The sequence below is a fragment of the Protomyctophum bolini genome (assembly GCF_963924005.1).
Source record: "Protomyctophum bolini genome assembly, chromosome: 24".
Taxonomy (NCBI): domain Eukaryota; kingdom Metazoa; phylum Chordata; class Actinopteri; order Myctophiformes; family Myctophidae; genus Protomyctophum; species Protomyctophum bolini.
In genome coordinates, this window is record NC_137885.1 from 17605205 (window position 1) to 17627266 (window position 22062).

Below are 22062 nucleotides of genomic sequence, written 5' to 3' on the forward strand. Positions count from 1 at the left end.
GCAGCAGTGTTGATATCATAGGCGGCGGGTGCATAAGGCTAGGGAAGGCTTAGCCTTCCCAAAAATTATGCTGGGTATTTTTTTAAATATATATAATATATGTGCGCAGCATTATAGAAGGCTATTGTGTGTGTGTGTGTGTGTGTGTGTGTGTGTGTGTGTGTTGTCGCTGCCCCCTGGTGATCGCTGATCGGCAACTGGCCTAATCAGCATATGATTGACTACTATTGGTGTCTGTAAACCTCGTCCTTCCAGTCGCTTTGTAGCAAAGAGTAGCGCGCGCTGGTTTGTTTTGGGAAACAGCAAAACGCAAAATGTATTTTTCAAGGCAAAGATAAAGTAGCCTAATTCAGAAGAAGAAGCTGTGAGTCGGCTGTCAGAACTCAGTGCCCGCACGGTTCACAGTTCACACCACTGCAGCAACACTGCTGTCTCTGTGCCGTCTGTGAAGAGCCATGAGCCGCGACTCCCGGAGGGGCAGCAACACCTCCGGGTAATCTACACTGACTGACTCGAGACTTGAGAAAAAGACGTCCAAAAGTCGTTGTCTGTGTATAGGCTAATTCATTGGTAAAAGTATGCTAAATAACTCATTTTTAGACCATCTGGGAAAGAAATAAATAAATCCGCGGCGAGAGTCCCCCCCCCAACTCAATTCTATAGCCTACCCAAAGGTAAAACGCACCCGCCGCCTATGGTTGATATCGTCGACTAATACTATGACGAAGAATGTTCGTCGACTACCTTTTTTCGCGAAAACTAAATGAAAACTAAGCTATAAAACTAAGCTACTAAACTAAACTAAACTATAAGACTCTACAGCATTCGGAGATTGTGGAATATAGTTGTCTGGATACACGAGACTATGCTGTGGTGGGGACATGGTTTTCCTGGCATATGGCTTGGGTCCACTTGTCTCATTTAGAGGGAAGGGTCACTGCAGAGCAAGAAGTTATTCGGAGTTATCGCCTCATCTTTGTCCTATGATGAAACAACTATCCTGATGCCACAGTCTGTTCTAGAATGGAAATAATCCCCGGCGTTCACACACTCACTGAAGGGTTTGATGACGAGTATGAAAATGATGTGAATCATTTGTTTCTGGCCGTCATGCACAGACACACCAGTCAAAGCATGGGGGTTGTTGGACCAACTCGTTAGACAGCTCTCTCCCACACACTGCTGGTGGCCCAGAATATTGCTCAGACACTTTATGTTGGGATATATATATATATATATATATATATGTACTGTATATAATTCTATTAATATATCTAAACTACTCATTTTAGTAGTGTCCTCGAAATTTGAGGGTGGAATTGCCGAAAAATGTATAGAGCTGTGATTGGCTGTTGTGATGTGCTGGAAGGTGTGCCATTCTGCACTGATTGGCTGAACATTGTGTAACGGGTGTGCCACAGGGGACACTCGTTATATATAAGTGTCAAATATGCCGTGCTCAAAATTTGAGGCCGAAATCTATTAACCTACTCAAGTAGGTTTTACTGACAGTAAGAAAGACGATACAGGACAGAGCCCTTATTCACCTGCAGGGTGAAATCTATTCGCAGTGCAAAGAAAGAAAAAAAAATCACACCCGTGTGAAGTGAGGGGCGCTCTTATCATCATACATCATCTCTTTCCGGCTAGTCACAATTTGCGTCCTCACTTTTGCGTCTTCAATTTTCTGTCCTCACTTTTTATCCTCACTATATCCTCACTTTGCTCAGCCAATCACTATGGGGTACACACAAATAGACAAAGCTGGGCGTAGGAGGGGCTAGCTCCCCTAAAAAAATGAATATCGTCAGATCCCCAAACGGGTATGGACTAGTATATACTGTATAATGTGAGTAAAATCAATTTAGTCTTGTGTCTTTAATCATCTGCCAGGCCTCCCATGCTTGACATGCTGTCTTAATGACTACAAAGGCTGCAAGGCATGCTGGAACTCAGCATCATCCCTGGCCGGGGCGCCTCACAGTCACGGTTCTCATGGCAACCCATTAATTCTTAAAGGCGTTCGGCCCCCCCCCCCCCCCCTTTGATCTGTTTGAAATCCCAGACAATTTGCCGCGAGATCGGCCAAATATACCTCCTACCTCCCCTTCCCTTGGGCCCTGACAGCAGACAGGGCATGCAGGGTTTAGAATAAACTCCGAAATGATTTGTATTCTGTAATTATAGTAACTTATGTGGTGGTATGTATTTGCTTTTGTATACCGGTAGTTACATTGAGAGAGAGAGAGAGAGAGAGAGAGAATGTAGTAGGAAGAATGCAGAGACATGGCATTGTCACTCCTGCTTTCTCAAGAGTGGGGATTTAGCTTGTGCCCAACTGTGCACCAGCTAAATCCCCTGCACTTCCCCAATTCTCTCAACTGTGTGTGTGTGTGTGCGTGCGTGCGTGCGTGCGTGCGTGCGTGTACACTGTAGTAGCGCACAGGCCGGCTAGCCGCTAGTTCTGTCTGGCCATATTAGGCCACTGCACTCTAACTTAAGGAGGAGTATTTTTAGCCATCCATCCTGTTGTTGTTCACACTGGTAATTACAGTCTGCTTTGTGTCTCAGGGAGGAAATGTTGCAATAAAGTAAAAAAAAAAAAAAAAGGTTTCACCCCGCAGTGCTTTGGAGTCAGATGCTGTCACGTTCTGGATATGCATGTGAGTCATGATAGCTGGTACTGAGAAGTAGAGTACGCTTTTGGCTCACTAAACCCAAATAAACTCGAGAGAAATATTTAAAGGGGGCGTACGTGATTATTATTAATATTCTTTTTTGTTAAGATAGGTGTTCAGTAGCTTCATATTATGATAGCAATCAGTGTTCCCTGTCTCTCAAGGCTCTATAGGTTTTGATAATGGATACCAATTTGATTTAAACCGGAGAGAGAATTCATACTGGATACAGGACTAACAAGTGAAATTGGATGAGATGAGACAAAGCAAATGCAAAATTGGAACTAGAACGCTGTAAAATTGAAGCTGATGAATTATCGTTGTGGAGGTGCTCTCTCCTGCATGGTTGCATACAATTGGAAAATACATTTCCATGTGTCTCTGAAGCTAAATAGCTGGAGAGACGCGGAGACCCCTGTTACTGAACACATTATTACTATCAGAATGGAGACCCCTCTTACTGAACACAAAAGCAAAATCGAAATAGCTAATCTACAAGCTGAAAAACCTTGATGATCTGACTTATTTTTTTTTCTTCTTAATGTTCGCCCCCAGAATAGGAACGCTATAGGGTTCTGATGGTTAATCTATCCATAGCACATTATCCTGCTTTATACGTGCTGGTTAATCAATGGTTTCTGCACAGATGAAGATTACCAAAGCATGCCAGTATCTGTGCCTGGTCAGAACGTTCAGCAGAGACGAAATCGGGAAGAAGAAGAAAGAACGGAGTACGCGGTGAACAAGATGTGAAGAAGTGAAGAGCAAAGCTAAAGAGATTGAGGATGATACCGAGTTGTCAGATTAGCCCGGCTATAGTTCTGTGAACGCTTGTGTAAGAGTTGGCAGGTCGACGTAAATACTCCCAGGAGTTTAGCGCTCGGTTGACTGAACAGCCGCTGCCTCAGAGATGTGACTCTAGGTACGTTTCTCACTGCTTTACAGCGACATTTCAACATTGCTTCGGTGTGGGATTGAAACGATTACGTTTGTGTTGTTGCGGGGAGTTTCTTTGAGGTCTGTTGTTCGTATATGCACTAAGTCAGTCCTATGTTTAAGTATTATGTCCCCGGTAATGCCCACTTGTTCTCTGTGCTTGTCAGCTTGTGTGCCTGCCTCTTGGAGTCTTGATCGTGTCAACTGAACCTCACAGAACACAACACAACACAGCCCACTGTTTGCTTTCTCTTGCTTACCTCGTTAAAGTATTACTAACGGTGCATCTCAGTCGGAAAATGTCACATGAAAAGTGCCTGGGTAAAAAACACTTCCATGATGATTAGCTTCATAGTTTTTTTCCCCTTTTTATCTTTGTAGTGGTCTTTGTTCTATATATAGATGTTATCGGTCAAAGAAAGAGATACGGAGACGACAGATAAAGAGTCTGAGGCTGATGCAGACAATGAAGGAGACAGACATAAAGAGAGAGAGACAGAGAGAGACTTACTGTAGCAGAGCCAGAGAGAGTTATCAATCATGCTGTGAATTAACTAGGGTTTCTTTTTTGAGCGTCTGGTTGGAGTCCAGACACCGTGCTCTGCTCTGGAACTCCAGGGGAATAAGAGAGTGATTGGGTCAGGGATTAAAAGATTAATTCATTATATGTTCAGTTAAGATCGCTTCTGTCGATTCCCGGGGGCACTCTCTCTCTCTCTCTCTCTCTCTCTCTCTCTCTCTCCTCTCAGAGAGTGTTTGTATGTGCACATGCAGGTTATGTTCACCTACACAGTTTGTGCGTGTACTTGTGTGCCAGTAAGTGTGTACAGGTAGGTTACTGTGTGTATCTGCGTGTTTATACTATCGACTTGACTACTGTGTGTGTGTGTGTGTGTGTGTGTTAAGGCTGTACCCTAGCCCTTATTTTAGGACTCGAACTTCGGCAGGAATTTCCGAGTGCACATTCGGACCATTTGTTTCTAATTAATTAATTTCTCCGAGTGCTTTTAACCAGGCTGCAATTCAACACGATATATCCGCCTTGAACATGATTAGCGCAGCGCTGAAGAGAGCGCCTCAATCTCTCGTCTCTCCCAACACAGTGCACACACACTGTGTGTGTGTGTGTGTGTGTGTGTGTGTGTGTGTGTGTGTGTGTGTGTGTGTGTGTGTGTGTGTGTGTGTGTGTGCGCGAGTGCACACACTCCAAGAGGCAGGCACACAAGCTAACAAACGTGTGCGTGACTGTGTGGCTGCGCGCGCGCGCGTGTGTGTGTGTGTACAGTGCACCTATAACTCTCATCTGCTTGCTGCCAAGCATTCATCTTGGCAGAGAGATTTCATCTGCAGAGAGACGAGCACATAAACAGACGAACTCCAGTGGTCTGCTGGCATCCGCAGCTCCAACGAAAGCCACCATCTTCTTGCCCTCTCTCTCTCTCTCTCTCTCTCTCGCACACATTCCCTGAGATTAACACTAAATAACATGTTCCATATGGATGATAGATTTTATAGTAGGGATTAATATGAGATGAGATGGCCAATGTTTGAAGAATACAGTATGATGAAATCATACAATTTAGGCATTTAGCAGACTTGATCTAGAGCGATTTACAGTAAGCAAGATCATATCATTGATGGTATCCTATAGTAATTCCACTTAAGCCCTATACATTGTATGATGAATAGCCTATCTACAAACTCACAACACATCGTGCTGTGACGAGTTGTGAGGTTGTAGATCTGCTATTTATGCAATGTATTTTTGAGCATTTTGAACAGCCGTTGTGAGCTTGTGGTTTGACTATTTTTTTTAAGTGATTAAAGAAATGTTCCCCTGTTTCCCCCCCCCCCCCCCCAAAATTGAATCCTGACTATAAGGCCTAGGATGACCAAACTTGGTATTGGGTTATCTATAGCAGTGGTTCTTAAACATTTCTGGATCATATCGGGGCCCACTTGAAAATCTCACGGCCCACCCATTTAACACAGCCGCCAATTCTGCTGTCGTGTTCAGCGGATGGAACACATGCATTTTCAGAGCTATAGCTATTTGAATGATCAATGAATCAATTGATTGTGTTCCGGCTTGGTCACAAAATCTTTGTGTTTTATCAATTATAATTTTGGGGCACACATCCTCACAGCCCACCACTGATCTAGAGCAGTGGTGGAAAGTACATTTACTTAAGTACAATTTTACCATTTGTATGTTATTATATATACAATTAAACCATTATTTTTAATGTATGTTTTGTAATAATAAACAAGTAACTAAAGTTTTCAAATAAATGTAGTGGAGTAAAAGTACAATATTTGCCTCTGAGATGTAGTGGAGTAGAAGTAAAAGTTTAGGAAAATGGAAATACTCCAGTAAATTACAAATACCTCAAAATTGTACTTATTTATTACAGTACTTAAGTTAATGTACTTACACTTATCACTGGTTCCGACAGGACAGTGAAGATGAGCTTAGCCGTGGAATAACATTCAGCACAGCCCGGGCCCGAAGCCAGTATTCAAACCTGGCACAAAAATGGCAGACCTACAGGCTCACAATGCATCGCAATGCGTTATGAGGCTTGTAGAAGCTTGGAGAATGTGGGCACATATCTAATAAAGTCTTTGGGATGTTTTTTGGCCTATGACATGCCCAAAATAGGCACGCCAGATTGAAAGTGGTTGACGGGTTGAGTCAACTCACTTCAAAGGCTATAGGCACACTCAACTCAAAGAACTGTAGGTCAAACTGGGTGCAGATTCTTGACACGATGAACATCAAAGGAACCATCCGCACTCGCGAACAAAGTTTTAAAGTCTTTAATAAGCCACAGCAGCAATTAATGATGGCCGGTGACTTTCGACCTGTTGGCCTTTGTCAGCCTTACCTGCCTGGCTGATATAACTAGTACCGTAGTTAATTGGTTTTCTTTAAATAGTTACAGAGCGTTTTTTGGGGGGTTTTTTCTCTCTCTTCTAGAGCCATCTGGTGCAGCTCGTGGGAAAAAGGAGGTTGGCAGCCCCATCCAATCAGACGAGGAGTACCTTAGCCCCCAGGAAGACGCCATGGAGGTCCGGGAGACGCCCGCTTCAGTCAAACACGTCCACTTCCGAGACCCTCCATCCTTTCAGGTTAGAATCGTTCTTTCTTAGTTCAAGGCAGAAATGCGTCCGGACATTATTAGCGCCGTCCGTCTTAACGCTTGTTTCCATTTAAAAAGGTGGCGCTGTGTGACCAAAGCGTGACGGAGGGCCATGAGGTCGTCATCTGTGCCAAAGTGCTCGGGCAGCCCAAACCTGTGGTTTACTGGTAAGAGCCACTAGGGCAGCCCAAAGTTTCAAACCTGTGCTTTACTTATGTTGAATCTGGAAACAAACTGAAAACATGAATCATGAAGCAGAATCTAATTTGAATTTATTCAAAAGGTGACATCGTGCAACTCATCACAATCCAGTGCATTATAAATGAAAACCCAGTACCCAAGGTCACTGGCAGCAAGTGCTGTTTAGTTTAGCATTCTTTTCACACCCAAACAGACACTAATAGACAAGTGAGCGTGAAAAATATTAAAACATTTTTTTTCATCTACATGAAAGTCTACTTGATGGAAGAACAGAACTTAGAATTCATTATGCAAAGTGTACAGAATAATGAGCAATGCTCTCTAAAAACCACCAAGGACATGAACAATGTTACAGCAGCACAGCATAGGCTCATCCGACGTCGGAGAGAACTGAACAAGTATTAACATTCTGGTTAGCTTTTTAAGCAGTTACATGAGTAGAGGGTGTGGACAGAAAATGCATACAGTTGAAAGATGAATCATTTTCATCCTACAGTCTGTTCCTACATGTCAACAAACCTTTTAGTCATACAGATAAGATGGTGTGACACAGGATGAAACAGAACAAAAGGCACAGTAGAATTATGAGTTCCAAGATTCCACAACAATGGGCAAGAAAATGTCGGGACTCGGCAGCCTATTAAATGCTTGCTAAGAATTATAGTATATTGTATGCTAGGCCTGACAGCAAAGAGGGAGAGACTGATTTATACAGGTTGGTAAGACAGAGGGATAGAGATGGGAAGGACCTACAACAGGTTAGGGTGATTAAGGATAGAGATGGAAATGTATTGACAGGTGCCGGAAGTGTGATGGCATGATGGACAGAATACTTAAAAGAGTTAATGAACGAGGAAAATGAGAGAGAACAAAGAGTAGAAGAGGTAACCGTGGTGAACCAGGAAGTTGCAAAGATCAGTGAGGAAGGCATTGAAGAGAATGAAGTATAGAAAAGCAGCTGGTCCTGATGACATACCCGTAGAGGTTTGGAAGTGTCTAGGAGAGGTGGCAGTAGAATTTTTGACTAGGTCGTTCAACAGGATCTTAGAGAACGAGCGGATGCCTGAGGAATGGAGGAGAAGTGTGCTGGTGCCGATTTTTAAGGAACAAGGGTGACGCGCCGAGTTGTGGAAACTACAGAGGAATAAAGCACAGACAAGGAAAGGGTCCCATACTCTGTGGAATTTTGCGACAGAGCCCTTCATTATGTATCTAATCCTTTCAAGCTGCAAATTATTAAAAATATCTCTAATCCATTGTGTATGGGAGGGTGGGGTGGGCGATTTCCATTTCATAAGTACTAGGCGTCTTGCCAATAGTGTTACAAAGGCTATAAGGTCTGCTTGAGATCTAGACAGTGGCAGTTGAGAAATGCCAAACAGCGCTGTAAGTGCTGTAACAGCGTTAGGCACTATAAGTGTCCCAGTTAATACTGTAAGTGTCTCAAAGAATTCAGTCCATGACCAAAACATGTATGTTACCGGTGTCTGATGACATTTTTCACAGGTGGGATCAATGTTATCGTATATCCTTGACAGTGATGACAGATGAGTAGGCCATGTCTAGCGCAAGCCGATGAAGTGTGAACACGACTAAGAATATCTTGCCAAAGATTGTCAGAGATCTCCAAATCCTCCACCCAACGCTCCTTCACACTATTCGTATACAGAGGATAGAGACTGAATTAGCTTATACGAATATGAAATTATACCTTTTCTCACTGGTGCCTGAACCAGAAGGCTATCTATGGGGCTTTTATTGCAGTATTGATACCTTTACTTAAGTAAGAACTTTGAGTACGTTTTCCACCACTGCACATAATCATGTGATGTGGAGAGAGGCCGTCACCTCACATCGGGTCCTTCCTGACCCGCGGAGGAGGGAACCCCACCACAGACACGTGTCTGAGCATAACATCGCTGTGACGCCAGTGTAACCCGCAGGTGACGGCTGCTTTATCGTTTCAGGTCGAAGGACAGGGTGGCGGTGAGGAGCGGCGGGCGCTTCGCGGTGCGCGAGACCGACGACGACGACACCAGCGAGATGAGAATCGCCTCTGCGCAGAGGGCCGACGCCGGGGTGTACGTCTGCAAGCTGATCAACGAGTATGGAAGCAAGCAGAGCGAATGCAGACTGGAGGTCAGAGGTACGGAAATGCTTGGCCTCAGTTTAACTACACACCCGACTGCCATGATGGACAGAGATCTCCGTCTTTTCAAATGCAACGGCTTCTTTTTTTTAAACAAGAAAAGGGAAAAAGAGTCTTCTTCTTTCTAATTATTTGTTCGAAAAATATAGTCATGATTTGTCAACTCGGCTGTTGGCTTTGTCCGCCGCTTAAATGTCTTAATGTCGTTCTGAAAGTGGGCGGGACTGCGACGCTCTATAGGAGGGCTGTGGGCAGTTCAGAAACCCTTCCACCAGTGACATCATCGTTAGGCAGATTTCTTTTAAACAAGATTTAAAAATATATATTTATTATCGTAGACACAATGGCTTCCGTTATTGCATTGCAACTTTTCAGGCATAGAAAGCCTGCAGTTTCTATTAGCTTGGATTCCCCATGTTGATGATATCACTGAACTGCCCACAGCCCTCCCATGAGACACAAACCGAGTAGATAAAAAAATGATTTATGATGTAATTTATCATGATTAGTAAGGACCAATTATATGAACATTGAAACGTTGAATATGAAAAGTGGTGCTTTAAGTCAGGCTCTGCTCATTTCTTTGAAACATCTTTGCAGCGGTGCCGGTAGCGACCAAGCTGACCATCGTCAGGGACGTGCGGGACGTGGCAGTGAAGGCGGGAGAGTCGGCCATGTTTGAGTGTCACATGACCGGACCTCCGGACGTGGAAGTTGATTGGATGACCAACGGGAAGCTGGTTCAGCCGGCGTTGCTCAACTGCAAGATGCACTTTGATGGCAAGAGGTGATTAATTGTGTCGTTGAACATTTAAGACGTTTAACATTCGCATGCTTGTACAGCTGTTCAATGATATTTTTTTTGTAATATATAAAAAAATCTATAGTTTATAAAGCATTTAGTTTTTTTAACCATAAACATGTATATGCAATAAAACATGGGCGGAAACCCTTTTGGCGGTTTACCCCATCAGGACGGGAACCCCTTTTGGAGTTCTTGTTGCTATGTACAGTATATATATATATAGCAATATAACATTTTTGAAATACCCCTAAATGGGTTAAGAGAACTCTACAATATATATATATATATATATATATATATATATATATATATATATATATATATATATTATTTATTTATTTTTAAATAGTGGAAAGACACTGTTTCATCAAACCTGATCTCAGGGAGGTCGTTCCTGAGTGATGGTCCTTGAAGATAACTGATGATGACTCATTGTTTCATGATACAGGTGCCGTCTCCTGCTAAACTCAGTGCATGAGGATGACAGTGGGACCTACACCTGCAAGCTAAGCACTGCCAAAGGTGAACGAGACCTCCAAATAATCCCCCCCACCCAACCCACACACACACACACACACACACACACACGTACACACAGACACACACACACACACACACACACACACACACACACACACACACACACACACACACACATACTGTACATGCACACACCTATTATAGAAAGGAGGGAAGCAGGCCGTCATATTGACGGGACAACACTCCACACATCCCAAACTCTTCTGCTTTCTGGCTCCAAAACTATGGAATGAACTTTCCATTGCAATCAGAACCGCAGACTCACTCCCAATCTTTAGTCTGAAAACCCACCTCTTCAGACTCCATCTTAGCCCGTAACACTTGCCGTAGCACTTGCCCTAGCCTCGACGACCTTGCAGTCGTATGCAAAGGCTGAACAATGTAATTTAGATAGCATTTTATGTAGACATAGCACTCAATAGTGTATATGCATAGTTTCATTGTATCGATATTCCACTGCTAGACGGATGTTAGGTTCGTACATAGCTTACATATGATTCTTGATGACTATTTGTTTCTTTTTGATGTATTTGATGTATTACCATGTGTCGTTCTTGCTTACTGTAAATCACTCTGGATTAAATGCCTAAATTGTACATTGTAATTTAGTTTGAAGAAAATGGGTCAGCTCGCTCCTCTCTGTTTCTCCTTGCAGAGGAGTTGACGTCCAGCGCCCGCCTGAAGGTCATGCCCTCCAAGGAGCCGCTGTTCACCCGCAAACTGGACATCCTAGAGGTCATCGAAGGTCGCACGGCCCGATTTAACTGCAAGGTCAGCGGGTCGCCAGCTCCCAGCGTCACCTGGATGCATTTCGGTAAAAATAATTAACAACCTATTTAACGTGTAGTGTAAGGGTTTCTTGTTAGACCCAGAGGTTTTGCTTTGCGTGTGTGTGTGTGTGTGTTCCTGTCAAGAAATTCCTTGCAGATGATTATTTTTCTTTTCCTTTTTTTTTTCTCTTAATTTTTATTCCACAATTTTGTAACCCATTTTTCACCCGTGTCAGTTATCTAATGTGATCCTGGGCTCTACACACCCTCCGCCAAATTATTTTTCTAAGTGTCAGAGTTTGGAAGCGCTCGTTGTCAGCGCTTACAAACGCTTACCAACTGAGAGCGTAACATGAAACCAAATGGACCCTTATGGGTCCATTTGTTTTCACGTTACGCTCTAAAGAGTTAAATTATCGTTAAACATCTGCAATACTTATAATTCACAAGAAGTCTACACAATTAGAGAACGTAGTCATTAGATCAACGTTTGCCTGTTATCTCTCCTATGGTACCAACATCAATGCAGCATGGAATTGTGGATAAAATCTTATCCAACAAAATATTCTTATTTTTGAGTGTGAGAGGCTAAATCTCATCAAATGGTGGTCCGTGGCTCAAATGCCGAATTAATAATGGGCCTCGATATGAAAATGGTTGAAAACCACAGCTCGAATCCATGTCCGGCCGGTCTCGATGTTGTCGTTACCTCTCTGAAACGCTTTGCCCTCAAACCCATCTTCCAGAGACCCCGGTGGAGGAGAGCGAGGACGTGCGCATCCTTCGGGAGGGCGGCCGCTGCTCGCTGGTCATCGGCCACGTCAGCGCCGACACGGAAGGCTTCTACACCGCCATGGCGCACAACTTCCACGGCAAGGCCGAGAGCACCGCCGAACTCTACATGCAGGAGCCGCGCGCCGCCATCTCCTCTCACATGTAGGAACATTTATGTACTAATTTTGATACAGGCGGGCAAGACTAACTGTTCAGGATCCAAAATGAGTTAATAGCACTGGCAGACTCTTCACATACTAGAGAATGTCTATAAGCCATATCTCCAAAACTGGTGGGTCCGACAAACAATATGTCAATTTGAAGCCATGAAGACATGAAACAAATTTCTTCGTACATCTTCACTTAATTTTGAGGATCTCGAAACCTCGACAGATCTGAAAAGAACAAGCGGTGCCAGATACTGGAATAAACAGTGACCTTGAGTTTGACCTTTAGCTCAAGGTCAAAGGTCAAGTTGCCAAATGAAAGGCCATAATGTGACTTCCTATGTCGATGATAGTTAACATGTCTCTATGTTTAACCGCTTTCGTATTTGTGCTCGGGGAAATACTGTGTATTATTTGACTGATGACCTCACCTTTTTCAGAAAGGTTATGATCCTACCTTTCTTATAGCTCTTATATACCAACTCTCTTGGCTGAAAATAGCCGATGTACAAGAACGTTTCATCTTGGACCATTGTGATAAGCCCAGAAGACGGACGCTAGGGTTCAAGTGGTTAAACGTGGAAAGTTGATCATGTCCTCAAAGCTCATTATGCACATACCGTATCTCTCTGTCTCTCTGTCTCTCTCTGTCTCTCTGTCTCTCTGTCTCTCTCTCTCTCTCTCTCTCTCTCTCTCTCCCCCTCTCTCTCTGTTTATAGGGCCAAGCTGGAGAAGATGCCCTCCATCCCGGAGGAGCCCGAGGTGTTGGAGAGCGAGGTGGAGAAGAGAACGATGCCGGACTTCGTGAAGCCCCTGGGCGACGTGGAGGTGCTGGAGGGGAAGGAGGCCGTGCTGAAGTGCAAGGTGACGGGCCTGCCGTACCCGACCATCGCCTGGTACCACAACGGGAAGCGCATCGACAGCACCGAGGAGCGCAAAATGACCCACCGTAAGCATCCTATGACATCAAGATGACAGTGTTTGGGGCTCTAGCGGTGATTGGTTCGGTATAGAGCGTCGCAGTCCCGCCCGCCTTTCAGAACGACGAGGACACCAGGAAATAATTCCCCATTAATTTTTCCCATAGATGTTTCCAAAAGTATTTATTTTAAAAGACATTTAAGCCTCGGACAAAGCCAACAGCCGAGTTGACAAATCATGACGATAAACAAAACAAATTGGGCCGAACAAATAATTAGAAAGAAGAAGGAAAAGGGCAGGGATTCTGAAAGGGGGGACTGCATGCGAGCCCAGCTGACACTGTGTCTCTGTCCTCCAGACAGGGATGTCCACAGTCTGCTCATCAGGAGCGTCTGCCACGCCCACGGCGGAGTCTACAAGAGTGTCATCTCCAACAAAGTGGGAAAGGCGGCCTGCTACGCGCACCTCTACATCACAGGTGTGTGTGTGTGCGTGTGCGCGTGTGCGTGCAAATCTGAATGCATGCTTGCAGTCAAATTGGCACGAAAAACAATCGTTACCATTGCAGATTAAATTCTCAGATAAACTGCAAGATGAATGTTTTCGTCGTGACAGATATTGTTCCTGAACCCCCCGACGGACCGCCAGTGGTAGAGGCCATCACAGGGAAGACCATCACGCTCAGCTGGAAGAAACCAAAGCGTCTGGACAGCTCTCTAGGTAAAGGGGATTTTTTTTTAATCTTCATCTTGAAATGACAATAATTTAAAATGTAGTAAATTAACAATTAGGCAATATTTACCGACTTGTTCACACATTTAGTATGTTCTTCTGGACTCCTCGTAGAAAAGATGTATGGCATACATGGGCAACTGGCGGCCAGGGGGCCACATGCGGCCCCATCTTCAATTAATACAGCCTTTTTTTGTTCTCTTGCACTTCAAGAAGGCATTTCTTCATCAAGGCATCACATTTTCTCTCCCTTGTGTGTTTTCCCTGCCACCCTCCTTTTCTTATCTTTTTTTCTCAAGGAAGCTGTAAACCTAATTGCCTCCCGAGGACACTAATAATAAATAACTTTGAACTGCAGGTCAATATTTGAATACTGATATATTTTTTTATTTCAGTTTTTACAATTCCAAACATGAAAACATGACGCGCTTTAATTACTTCAGTCTACTGTATATTAGTAGCTTGGTGGACAAAAGTGGTGGTGCTCGGGTGCCACGTGACGAGAAGCAATTATTTTGTGATGCGCGTCCGGTTTTGGTTGCCATCTTGGATGCTAAATCATAGCATCAATGCTAGCGAGCTAAAATGAATGCGTGTGTGTGTGTGTGTAGACTCCAGCTCCTTGCTGTATGCGGTTCAGCAGCAACCGCTGGGCTCCATCCAGTGGACCATCGTGGCGTCCAGCCTGAAGGAGACCGCCTATACGGTCACCTCTCTGTCCAAGGGGGTCCGCTACGCCTTCAGGGTGCTGGCGTCCACCGGCAAGACCCTCAGCAAGCCATCGCCCTCCACTGACCTGGTCCAGCTCATAGACAGAGGTACGGAGTAAGGATAACAATATATTGTTATCGTTATCGCATGCACAATATCGCAAATAGGCAACGGTATCGCGGGAAAATCACGGCATTCCATCTTTAACGCCAGATGTAAAAGCAGGTTTAGATAAAAGTAGTTTCATCCTATGTTGATTTAGTTTCAAAATGTTTATTTTCAGAATTGTCCGAATTATATTGAGAGGATGCCCCCTTGAGATGCAGCATCTCGTTTTAGAGGGGGTCCTGTACACACAACTACAACATTACAGTTCAAGTACACGGTACAAAAGACACATAGGTGCAACATGACATACAGTACAAATACACAAGACATACATACAGTGCAGTACAGTTAGCTTGCTCCCCTTCTCCCACCCACACCCCCCCGACTCATTTACATATGGAATTAAAGGAGAAAACGGTACTATTACCTGTATCAAAGTTAGAAGTAAACATGTGCGCAAGCAGTATTAGAAGCATGAACTGGTTGTTTGGAGATGTGAATACATCTGTGCCACCCCGTCTAGGTCCCTATTTGAGGAAAGCCCCGGTCATCCTGGACAAGCCTGACGCTGTGTATGTGGTGGAGAGCCAGCCTGCTAACATCACCATCACGCTCAACCACGTGCACGCTGTGGTCACATGGAAAAGGTTGGTACTACTAGGGATCGGAATGATTCAATTAATTCATGAATTGATAATTGATACGTTTTGATAACCTTATCGGTCGATTAACCGGTTTAGTTGATAAGCAGCGCTTCTTTTTATTATTTTATTTTTACGATTTGAGATACAGGGCCAGGCAATGGCATCTTTGTATGAGGAAGTGACAAGTGCACTGTCTTGTCTGTCACATCACATGCGAAAGCTGAGACGTTTCTGTGGCTACCAAGGTGGGGGGGGGGACTTTTTTTTACCTGAAAAGTCACAGTTTTGAACGTACAAGGTTTCCAACCTGACGGCGATCATGTTAAAAAAAGGGCATTTAAATATGCCTATATATGGATATCATGTAACCATTGTCACGCTAGTTATGGTTCTAATGTGTAGAATGACACTTGTCCCTGTCATCTACCAACATCGTCGTGACAAACATCCGCTGAAAGACTTTCACACCTACTCTTGCAGAATAATTGCTGGCGTTTATCTAAAGCACATGCTGTGCTTTCTAGAATGGCTCTGACTCATCTGCTCACAGACTGGCTGCCTTTTAAAGGGCATAAACCTGTTTTACATACACTGAGTGCCGGTGAACTGAACTTCCCATGGCAATTACAATTCAAATGGATCCTAAAACGTTTTGGATGTACTCCTACATACTCGTTCGGAATCGGACACATTTGAGTGTGATTTTTCACACGGTGACGGTTTGGCATGTAACAATTTAATGGAAAGGACTTATTTTTTTTCTCAGGAGGGGCGTAGTCCTTCTCAACAGACCAGGGATGTATGAGATGAGCATGCCGGATGACGACCAGCACAGCCTGAAGTTCCAGCGGGTCCGCGCCACGGACATGGGCCAGCTGTTGGTGACGGCCAACAACCCACTGGGCAGTGACCTGTGCACCATTCACCTGGCCTTGGCAGGTCAGTTCTAGTGGCCTGTGCACCATTCACATGGCCTTGGCAGGTCAGTTCTAGTGACCTGTGCACCATTCACATGGCCTTGGCAGGTCAGTTCTAGTGATCTGTGCACCATTCCACCTGGCCTTGGCAGGTCAGTTCTAGTGACCTGTGCACCATTCACATGGCCTTGGCAGGTCAGTTCTAGTGGCCTGTGCACCATTCACATGGCCTTGGCAGGTCAGTTCTAGTGGCCTGTGCACCATTCACATGGCCTTGGCAGGTCAGTTCTAGTGGCCTGTGCACCATTCACCTGGCCTTGGCAGGTCAGTTCTAGTGGCCTGTGCACCATTCACATGGCCTTGGCAGGTCAGTTCTAGTGGCCTGTGCACCATTCACATGGCCTTGGCAGGTCAGTTCTAGTGGCCTGTGCACCATTCACATGGCCTTGGCAGGTCAGTTCTAGTGGCCTGTGCACCATTCACCTGGCCTTGGCAGGTCAGTTCTAGTGGCCTGTGCACCATTCACCTGGCCTTGGCAGGTCAGTTCTAGTGGCCTGTGCACCATTCACATGGCCATGGCAGGTCAGTGCTAGGGAAAGGATGACAGGCAACAACGTGCCTGGTGCTTTTGTGTAGCCTCGGCCGGGAGGCGAACCCGGGACCTGGTATCAGTAAGGTGCATACGTTACCAGTCGGCTAAAGAGCCAGGACTGCAAGCAGCAACGCACAGAATGCAGCACTGTATAACCTACAGACGTCCCCCCCCACCCACACACACCTGGAAGCGCATGCACCAGTCAAGAGCTAGGCTCGACTGACTGGGGGGACCAGTCTTGATTCTACAAGTCAAGTTCAACTTGAAGGTCATTGTCAGTTGTCACATCACAAGTCTATGATTTATGTGGTGGTGGGGAACAAAATGGAAAATGACAGATAACAAAACAACAATATCAAATACTGAATGAATACATATTTAAAAAATATATAGTTGGATATGAAATATGTACTGTATGAAGGTTGTGTTCCTAAGGTCCCAACCTGGTATTCATCATAATATTCAAAACAGTTTACTTCTCTGAAAAAAATAATTATTCCATATAATAATACCCACTTGTCCTTATTTATTAACACTGTGGTACTGTGGTACTAAAAAATAAATACATTTGATTTTCAAACATTTCGGAAAATATGAAAAAATTGCAGATTTATGAGGTCACCGTGTGTTGTGATGCGACAAGTTGTGAGCTTGTTGATTGGCTGTTTGAGTAAACTAGAGGTTCGGGCCTCACATCTAGAGTTCAGGCCGGTATGTGTCCCTCTCACCTATATCGCACTGCCGATACAACCGATATCAGGTTTGTTTATGGTCATGTCTGAGTCAGAGTGACGTGGCCGCCCGCCAAGCCCTCCCATTAGCCAATTTAAAAATATTTGACAAACATTTTTTTGTAAAACTTTGACTACTTACTTATCTTTTCCTTTTCCTAAATGGTCACACAGACCAATGAACACATGGGACCAGAATGTGCGTTTCTCATCAGCAGTGCAAATTGGTCCTGATTTTAGAACAAAAACATCAGGTTGATTAAAAGTCCTTTGTACTGTGCATGTAAGCGCTAACGAGGTCCAAGTGAAGGTTTATAATGAATGGCCCCTAATTAATGAATGATTCACCAGACATTTTTATATTAAGCAGAGCCGGAGGACATACAACTTCCTCTCAACGAAGTGAGTCACACTCATGCATATTAAATTTGGATATACTGAAGCCTAGGAGCTCCAGTTAATTAGTGGCATGTATTGATTTTTTCCCCCTACATTCTTCTGCAGTACAGCCAGTAATGTTGAATCTTAATTGACCCAAATGTTGTACCAAGCACCTCCTTCTCTTGTGACGAATCGTACGACTTTGACTTTGACTTTTTTGTTATATCGTTTTTACAGGACAATACCCATGATGCATTGCATTACGAATGAACAACCAGTGGCTTTTGAGTGTAGGCATTAATTTCTGCATTTTCCTGGAAAATAAAGAAATGTTGTGAAGAGCTTTATTGTCACATCACAAGTGTAGGCCTACATGTGTCAAACAACAGGTGACGGAACTTGCACGAGACAAATTTCACCCACAGATTTCAGTGATTTACAACACTTATTTTGCTATTACTCAAGACAGACCTGTCCGATTTCTCATATTTCATCCTGATTGGCTAAGATTGACTACCTGCCCTAGTGGAGCCCTGTGCTCCGAGGAGCACATTTATGTCAGAATGGGCGAACATTGCAAAAATAGAAGAATATTTGGGGAAAATAGTAAAGCATTTTGCCAAAACAGAAGAACATTCAGAGAAAATAATTGATAGGAAAATAGGAGTATACAGGGTTTCAGTGGCTAACCGATGCATTCTAATGTCTGTCGTTAGTGTCGCCCAAGTTTGAGTCCATCATGGAGGACTTGGATGTGGATGTCAGGGATACATGCCGCTTCGCCGTGGTGGTTGAGGGGAAACCGGATCCAGATATTCTGTGGTATAAGGTAGGTTACATTTACTCCACTACATTTGTTTGACAACTTTAGCTACTAGTTACTTTCTAGATTTTCATTATTATTACAAAATATACATTAACCACTATTGAAAATAGCCGATCTACAAGCTCAGGTTGTAGATGTTATTTTCAAAATATTTTCATACATTTGAAAACATATGTAATGGGACATGCACATAAATAAATGTACTTAATATCCACATTGCAGTATTAGTACCTTTTACTTAATAAAACATACTTTTTTCCCCATCGGGTCATTTCCAGGATGACGTGCTCCTGTCGGAGAGCAGCCGCTTCACCTTCGTGTACGACGACCCAGAATGCTCCCTGGTAGTCCTCAACGCCAGCCAGGACGACTCGGGCGTGTACACCTGCACCGCCAAGAACCAGGCGGGATCTGTCTCCTGCAAGGCTGAACTCACCGTGCACAACGGTGAGCCATCTGACATCCACCTTAACTCACTCAGCCCCCGAGATCGCCTTTTGACGCGGTTCACAACTGTGTTTGATCGTGCATTTATTTCCGTGTCCTGCACACATTGTGCCCAACCCTCATGGGTTCATGAGACACCCTTTAACATTTACGTTTACAGCATGTTTACATTACAGTATATTACAGAGTTATACAAGTTACAAAAACAAAAGTCCCTTTGTCAAAACATGTCTTCATTTTTTCATAATCATTTAAATCTAGGAAATCCCCACAGATAGAAGACATCTTGTTAACCATAATTTCCCTTATGTCGTCATATTTAGGGCAATAAAACAAAAAGTGAACCTCATTTTCAATGTTCACAGAACAAGCAATATCTCTATTCTTCTGGAGTGGCATTAAACCTGCCAGTCACTCTCCAGTGCTAATGGTAATGTTCCTGACCGTATTTGTGCACAGAGAGATCGTTGTGTTTTGTTTAAATTATACTTCACATAACGTTCTACGATGTATCTGTCCTTTATTAAGAATTAAGAAATATATTTTTTACAGGGAAGACAGAAGGTAATGGTCTTTTTCTGGGCTTGAGTCTACTCACATTCATACCTGGCCATAGAATTGAGATTGTATTGCAAGTATAATATTCAATAATCATCTGTGATGATGGATAGGCTTTGCTTCCATTTGTAGGGAATTATCGTCATAATTCCTCAGATTATTGGAGTTTAAGTGAGTTTGCGAATGGAATTAAAAATGAGCGTGACATGATTTGTAACCGAAAATCCCGGCATGAAATCCGCGGCATATGGAGTAGAGGCACAAGGTGTGACATGAATCAACATGACACCATCTGTCGCCCGTGCGCGCAAGCATTCATTTGCACACACGCACGCACACACGGACGCACACGCGTGCGTGCACACACACAGACACACACACACACACACACACACACACACACATACACGCGCACGCACACACACACACACACACACACACACACACACACACACACACACACACACACACACGTACAGCAGGCACAATTAGAGAAATGAACTTGCCAATGTTCTCTGTCTGTCCCTGCAGAGCGTAAACAACTGGTCCAGCCAGTGGAAGACGAGGCATCCATTTTGAGGAAAATGAGACACTTGGCTGATTATTATGACATTCACAAGGAGATAGGGAGGTGAGTGCATTTGTGTGTCAGAAGAAGAAAAAAAAAACACACAGGGGGGGGGGGAGGGGGGGGGGGGGGGGGGTGTGTGCACGCGCACGTGCAACTTTACAGTATTACTTATAGGGATATGTGGCCCTCACAAATATACTAATACAAGTGAAGAATAATTAGAGAAATTGATTTGTGAGGACTGTAATGTTCCTGATCCAGAAAATGTTTCATGGTTAGAAATAGATTCAGGTATTCAGCTTATAATTAAGAACATTGTGGTTAGGGTTAGGTGGATTAGGCAATTAGATGTTACATTTAGTTGCATGCTGGTGTTGTGCACCGAAAATATCAGACCTACAAGCTCTCAACATGTTACAGCATGACACGTTATGAGCTTGTAGAGCTGTTATTTTGTGTGCGCGTGCGTGTGTGCGTGCTTTTTGTAGGCGTAACAGATTTATTAGCTTTGTGTTGAGTTGGAACTCAGTCAGGATTCCAGAAGGTATCTTTGTGCAAGGTATCACTCTTGCACAAAAGCAGTATATTTTATTTTGTTATTGAGATGCCGATGGCGTTTCTGAACACAAACTTTGGACGACTCCCAAGCACTGGGTGTATATAAATCAACTAGATTGGTTCCCACATTTATGGACAAGAGAGCAAAGGAAATACTCAGACATTTTGAGAGATAATGTCATGCCCCCGGCATCGTAAATGTCTATGTTGATAATGAATTCACATTGTCAACATTGCCTGTTAGTGTACACAGTATTTCTTAACTGTTATAGGTGCGTATGCACTTCCACACGTTTATTATCTCTTAATTAGAATTTGCTGTTCATGGATAATAGCTAATAAACTATTCATAAATAATACATTAAACGGAGTACAAGAAAACTGTGTGACGTCATTAATAACCTTATGCTTTATTTACTCTTATTTGTACGAGGCTTTTCCGTCATCCATCATTCACACTTCAAAGTGACTAAAGTAGTAGCAGTGTGACCATGGGTGCAGGCTGTGATGGAAAGTACATTTACTTAAGTACTGTACTTAATTTACAATGTACAATTTTGAGATATATTACTTGAGTTTTGCCAAATTCCAATACTTTTACTTCTACTCCACAATGCATTGCGATGCAACACATTGTGAGCTTGTAGATCTGCTATTTTCAAAATATGTTTTATACATTTGAAAACTTCAAATGGGACATTCTGCATACACTACTTCCTACTTGTAGTAAGTACATTTTGAATTCTGGGACTTTTACTTGTAACGGAATAGTTCTATATTGCAGTATTGATACTTTTACTCAAATAAAAACTTTGAGTGCTTTTTCCACCATTCGCTGTGGACGCAGGGGGGCTTTCTCGTACGTGAAACGGGTGATCCAGAAGAAGGGCAAGGCGGAGTTTGCGGCCAAGTTCATCTCTGCCCGGGGGAAGAGGAAGGCCTTGGCTCTGAGGGAGATGAGCCTGCTGTCTGAGCTGGACCACGAGAGGATCCTCTACTTCCACGACGCCTTCGAGAAGAAGAACATGCTGGTCGTCATCACGGATCTGTATCCTTTTCATCTGCCCCCTGATTGATATTACTTTGTTTCTTTGTATTGCTCTTTTTATTTATTTTATTGGCAGAGAAAGCAGGTAGGGATGTAGCTCTGGTCCATGAGTAAGGCTATGGACCAGAGCTACATCCCTACCTGCTTTCTC

The 22062-nt window shown here is 43.7% G+C and overlaps 1 protein-coding gene across 1 annotated transcript in view; it reads left to right on the top strand.

Moving 5' to 3' along the window:
- spega (striated muscle enriched protein kinase a) overlaps window positions 1–22062 on the top strand; it is an 82057-nt gene that overhangs the window by 40627 nt on the left and 19368 nt on the right. The window contains exons 10-26 of the mRNA XM_080758573.1: window positions 6595–6746; window positions 6836–6924; window positions 8926–9104; window positions 9708–9894; window positions 10361–10434; window positions 11108–11266; window positions 11969–12158; window positions 12883–13112; window positions 13443–13562; window positions 13700–13804; window positions 14428–14634; window positions 15159–15282; window positions 16046–16218; window positions 18620–18732; window positions 19008–19176; window positions 20266–20365; window positions 21711–21911. Coding sequence (XP_080614699.1) covers window positions 6595–6746; window positions 6836–6924; window positions 8926–9104; window positions 9708–9894; window positions 10361–10434; window positions 11108–11266; window positions 11969–12158; window positions 12883–13112; window positions 13443–13562; window positions 13700–13804; window positions 14428–14634; window positions 15159–15282; window positions 16046–16218; window positions 18620–18732; window positions 19008–19176; window positions 20266–20365; window positions 21711–21911 — 2572 coding nt within the window. The remainder of the gene's footprint in view (window positions 1–6594; window positions 6747–6835; window positions 6925–8925; window positions 9105–9707; window positions 9895–10360; window positions 10435–11107; window positions 11267–11968; window positions 12159–12882; window positions 13113–13442; window positions 13563–13699; window positions 13805–14427; window positions 14635–15158; window positions 15283–16045; window positions 16219–18619; window positions 18733–19007; window positions 19177–20265; window positions 20366–21710; window positions 21912–22062) is intronic.